At 49.2% G+C, this 5849-nt stretch overlaps 1 protein-coding gene across 1 annotated transcript; it reads left to right on the top strand.

The window, feature by feature from the left end:
- Positions 1–4323: 4323 nt before the first annotated feature.
- LOC122190708 (olfactory receptor 5V1-like) lies at positions 4324–5268 on the top strand. The gene has a single exon (XM_042890798.1). It carries the CDS (start codon positions 4324–4326, stop codon positions 5266–5268), a length of 945 nt encoding a protein of 314 aa, XP_042746732.1.
- Positions 5269–5849: the final 581 nt, after the last annotated feature.

Here is a 5849-nt window from a genome sequence, read left to right as displayed (position 1 = left end):
TGAGGCAACTTCACTGCTCTGACACCCCAGAAGAGGTGGCAGGAAGGAGACCAAAGCATGCAGATGGACACGTTGGCCATGGAGGGGGTCCCTGGGGCTGGTAAGCAGGGGGGTTTCAGGTAAGTGTGTGCCCTTGTGGATTGACTTTTCTTGTCAGCAGTTGTTTCAGTCTCTATTTTAATGCAACTGTCTGAGACTGTGGAGAAATGTCAAGGTCTTGAAAGTTCCCTTATGCTTTATGCCCTGGTGTAGGGAACTGCTTTGGCAGGGGGTTGGACTCGATCATCTCTGGAGGTCCCTTCCAACCCCTACAGTTCTGTGATTCTGTGATGAGGCCGTGGGTCAAACCCCATGGATTTCAAAGCTCGAAGAGACAAAAAGATCTGTTTGTTTGTAGTGCAAGCTGTGGGACCAAGGACCTCCTTCGGGATACAGCTCTGCCACACTTCAAAAACTTTACTGTGAAAGTTTGAGAGTTTGTGAAAGTTTGTGGTTTTTCTCAGTTAACATCAATCACAGATGGTGTCAGTGACAGACGTTCGAGCTCAAAACAGAATCCCTCAGTTGCCACTTGTTTGCTGGGGGTGTCAAGGCAATGCCCCACGTGGAGTCATTTCTGCTGGGAGCGGAAGGGAGGTGCTGCCAAACGGGGCCGACGACTTTTAATGGACGACTGAAATTTTTGTTGGATGGTGATGCGTCCATGAGGGCCAGGAGTGCTGAACTTCTGTTGTTTCTTTGGTCTGTAATTGCACAACTGTCATTTTCTTCTCTTTTTTTTTTTTTTTTTTTCCTATTTCTTAAGCCCCACGTTTCCTCTTGGGGAATTTTCTGCTATTATCTTTGCCGCAAGGAAGCACAACACAAATCAACGCGGAAACTAGAAATAATTACTCTGAAGCCAAACACGAATTGCATTCCGCTTTTGACCACCTGTATCCCAAAGCAAACTATTTAATGACATCGTTTTGTTCCTCTGGGTAATTACTCAGGATGGTTTTTATGAGGTCTCGGTAGATGTGGTTAAAAAGTTGATGGCTGAGTTTGTGTGTTTAAATTGGCTCCGCTGTGCATCGTTAGAGTCTCGAGGTTTCTCTCCTTGAAATTAGCAGCTCTCTAATTAGGCATCCAGGCTTGATTACAGCTCTATTCTAGGGGACAGCAAGAGGCTGCCCCAAAAGAAAAATGGCCTATGAGAACTGGAACGATCCACAGTGCTTTAGTTCGACCCCAAGAAAAGTGAAGGTGCTCTTCTCTAATCAGAGCCGTTTGTCAGCAATGGGTCAAGCAGAGCCAGCTGCATGCTGGGGCTGCTCCAATGCTGCTTGGCGTGGGCTGGTTTCAAACAGCTCCCAGCTCTCCTAATCTCAGCAATGGTGAAGATGAGGCCAATTCAGTGCAGAACTGGTCCCCCCCCAGCTGCACCAGGGCTCCTGTTCTGCAGAGCTCTCATGGCCTTCTTGGAATGGATGCCCAGGGAGGTGGTGGAGTCACCGAGCCTGGGGGTGTTCAAGGAAAGGCTGGATGTTGTGTTGAGGGACATGGTTTATTGGGAGCTACTGGGAATAGGTGAACAGTTGGACTGGATGAGCTTTCAGGTCTTTTCCAACCTTGGTGATTCTATGATTCTAAGGGTTCTTCCCAGACCCTGGTCAGCACGGCTCAGTGTTTTGAATAGAATTGCTAATTCTGAGTTTCATAAGGGAGGACACTGCTGGAGAGAGCGACGCTGAATATGTAAGATTCACACCAACTAGTTTCTGCTGTACTACAGATAAGCAGCAGCTTAGGTGCATGGGAGATCCACCACACACGTACCTCCAGGTGGCTTTGAGGCACGATGAGGTGAGGAAAACTGCCTGGGAAATGTGAATTTGACTGGAGGTTGAATAATGCCCGCTCTACAGGCAACACGTGATGCGCAGGCGTTTGGGCTTAAGGCCTCATCTTTTTTTCTGAGCAGTATTTCGGGGTTGCTGCAATTACTGCACATGTACAGAGTATTTCAGAGGCGAGCAGGTCCAGCCTTGTGACACACTGATGTTCACTAGGCCTTGGCGTGCATGTAGCTAATAAAACTGATTAAAATAATTGCACGACCCAGTTGAGGAAACATTTGGTTACTGATGACATTCACAAGAGTTCAAGGGCCGTGTTTTCACACGGCAGATAGGAGTGGTGTGTGCAGTTCGTTATGATCTTGGGAATTAGTGGTACCTGATTTGCAAACCGAGCTATTTGCAGTCTTGTGCTAACAGCATGGCAAGTAAATTCTGCTTCTGCTGGTGGGTGAGGCTTCATCCTCTGGCTACAGGCAGCTACTGGGGCCTTCCTTTGATGGACTTGGTGGAGGTCCATATCTTGCAGCCAAAGGAGTCAGCAAATTTAGCCAGCTGACCAAGTCACATTATGCTCTGGGTAAGTGTTACAATAGGATGCCTTTGTAAGCTTTGGTTTGTAGCTCACTTTGAACCCCAAATGACCAAAGTCTCATTGGGTTGCTTCCCCTTACGATCAGTTTTAAGGTTTTTTCATCAAGTGGAAGGATGATTGGAGACAAAACAATTACATCATCCCCAAGCATTTGTAACTCCTCGATTTGCTGGAGTTGCTGTGCCCAGCTGAGAGCACCACGATCATCACTGAAACAACGCGAGGAAAGCCCTCCAGCACAGCAGAGCCTGGAGCACAGGACCATTGGTGATGGGTAGACAGGTGGCCTGGCTGATCCAGGAGGCCTTTTCCAACCCTGGAGATTCGATGATTCCATCAACAAATCATTTAGCTCAGTCACTGAGAATATTTTTAGCGGAGTCACTCCAAAAACATGGTGTGAATACGTTAAAAAATAAAATCAAATCTCACGCTCCGGAATCAAAACGTTGCAAAAGCAATTGTAGCTTTTCCTGTAGGTGAGGATAGAACGGATCTCTGCTGTAGGTGCTGCCAACCTCCGGGGTCGTTGGGCTGGCAGTTGTGCAGGGGGGATGGAGTGGACCAGGAGGGCGAGCTGCAAAGGTCTGCATAACCACAGCAGGACAGGCCTGTGGTTTGTCAACCTAATGCTGCAGAGAAGCTGTCGCCAAAGTTATTTTTGCCCCATTATGTGTAGGTGCCAGACCAAGGAAAGGTGGTTGGAAAACACTGGTGAAGGTTTTGTAAAGGTGACATAAGTGTGGCTTAAAGAAATCAGGACTCGGGACTCGTGTGATGTACAAAAATCCCACAATCTGGATGGTGCCTGAGTAGGACCCAGGGAGAAGAAAGCCTTTGATCTCCCTTCCCTGAGGGTAGGCTTGGGTTCTGAACCACAGCTCAGTGGGAAGGTTCTCAACACAAAAGTGGCCGGAATCCAAAGATTCGGGGCGAGGAAGTCATTTTATTGCATTGCTGTCTCTTTGTGACTCTTTCACTGCACTCAAAGTGCCTCATGCCCAAGAAAACCTCAGAGACACCCCTCCCTTGGTACGCCCACAGCACATAATTATGACACCTTGCTGATGAAGAGGCACTCCTGTGTCTGGTGTTCTAGCTGGCGCTCGTGTGTCTTTCAAGGTCTTTTCCAACACGAATCCATCTCTGCGTGAAAATTCTTGTGCTGTTAAATCAGGACCCATTTTTTCCTGAATAAATCGGTGCTCTTGGAGCTCCTGTGGGCTCATTTTGCTGTCAGCAGATCTTCTGATCGGACATAAAAGGGAAGAAGGGCAGGCAGGTTTCCTGGAGGCGCAGGCTGCAGCGCATCGCCAGTAACGAGCTCCTCGCCGCAGTGAGTGTTCCCTCTGCTTCCTGCTGTGCTCCACCTGAATCATTTCCCGTCTTCCCAAGTGATGCCGTGATTTAAACACCATGTGCCTTTTACTGCTGCTGAAGCATTTCTTGCAGCACTTTGAGGAATTTGCTCAGTAAGGAAGGAGGTGCTGGTACTGCACTTAATCTCCCCCTACAACGGCTGCTGAAGTTGCTACGAGCCGTGTTAATGCTGCAGAATGTGCCAAGTCTCCACGGAGGCCTCTGAGCTGGAAGAGAGAAGCAGGATGCCCAGCTATGTCCTGAAGTGCTCCTGCTGTTGTGTCTTTGTATTCAACTTTTCTCCCTCCAATCTGAGAAAAGTTAAACTTTTGGATTCATCACCGTTAAGCTTAATGCGATTTTTTATTTTTTTTCTTTCTCACTTTTCTTTTAGTTGATGCAAACTTGGAATTGTTTTTAAACCTCAACGCAGACCAAAACATCACCTTGTTAAGAAGGAAAATTGGATTTTGACTGTTCCTTTTTTTTTTCCCCAGGTACACTCGTGACATTTCCACAAGGAAAGATAAGATGCAGAGGATCAACACGTCGACAGTATCTGAGTTTATTCTCGTAGGCCTTTCTGACGCTCCGGAGGTGCGAGTTCTTCTCTTCGTGCTGTTCCTGAGCATCTATTTGGCCACCGTGGCAGGCAACGTCACAATCCTCGTTGCCATTAGGACAGATGCTCACCTGCACAGCCCCATGTACTTCTTCCTCGGCAACTTGTCCTTACTGGACATCCTATGTCCCACCATCACTGTGCCGAAGATGCTGCAGGCCTTGCTGTTTGGGAGCAAGGCGATCTCGTTCGCTGGTTGCATGCTCCAGCTGTTCCTCCTCATTGACGTCGTGGGCACAGAGATTTTCCTCCTGGCTGTGATGGCATACGACCGCTATGTCGCCATCTGCCACCCGCTGCAGTACGTGAACATGGTGAGCACGAGGCTGTGCGCTCACCTCGCCATCGGCACTTGGGTGGTCGGATTTCTTAATTCTCTGTTACACACCTCTCTGATTTGTACGCTCTTGTTTTGTGACTCTAACAAGGTTGACCAATATTACTGTGACATACCCCCTGTTCTGGCGCTGTCCTGCTCACCCACTGCCGGCAGGGAGCTGGTGACCCTCACAGTTGCTGGGGTCCTCGGAAGCAGCGCCTTCGCGGTCACTCTGATCTCATATATCCGCATCCTCCTCGCTGTCCTGTGCATGAACTCTGCTGAGAGCAGGCACAAAGCTTTCTCCACGTGCGGTGCTCACTTGACAGTGGTGAGCCTTTTCTATGGGACCACCATCTGCACGTACGTACGGCCTTCCTCCACCTACTCACCCCATCAGGAGAGGGTAGTTTCCATGCTATACGGGATCCTCACCCCCCTGCTGAACCCCATAATTTACAGCCTGAGGAACAAAGAAGTCCGAGGTGCCCTGGGGAGAGCGGTGAGCCAGATGAGAACCACTGTAATGAAATGAGGGCATCTCTCTCCTGGAGCCTGAGCAGTAGGGTAGGCACTGCCGGTTAGGACTTCTCTCCTCTTGCTTTAATCATCCAGAAATTAGAGCCTGGAATGGAAATCCCTGCTCTGAGCTTTACCTTCACAGGTAGAAAAAAGGGAGAGTTGTGCACCTCCGGAAAGCCAGCAGTGGCACAACTTGGGTCACCACCACAGGAGGGGGGAACCTCCGTTGGTCACCGCTGAGCACAGAGGAAGCTTGGATCTGAACCTTGGTCCTAGACACAGGCGTTGAATGTTTCTCTCAACGTATGAAATGCCAGTAAATGATACTGGAGGCATCCTTACAGATGCACAGCCTCTGTGTTAAAGCTGCTTGTAGGACTGGTTCTTACTGACCGTATCACTGCTGTGGACAAGAACAAAAGCACAGCCTTTGTGGGAGTCTGACTGGAGGGAAGCTCCTGTGCTTTCATGTGAGTTCACCCACTGACATGCCAAGGATCCGGCCGCAGTGCCAAGAAGCACAGCTGGCCGCAGTTTGTGCCATGTTTCTCAGTCTGCCAGGCTCTGATTCACCTCCCACACTTGTGGGGTGTC

This window comes from Lagopus leucura, unplaced genomic scaffold (genome assembly GCF_019238085.1).
Source record: "Lagopus leucura isolate 7727_CA_CO unplaced genomic scaffold, USGS_WTPT01 50479-0_obj-0_obj, whole genome shotgun sequence".
NCBI lineage: Eukaryota > Metazoa > Chordata > Aves > Galliformes > Phasianidae > Lagopus > Lagopus leucura.
The sequence above is the reverse complement of the archived record's forward strand: the minus strand, read 5'-3'. Positions and strand labels throughout refer to the sequence as shown.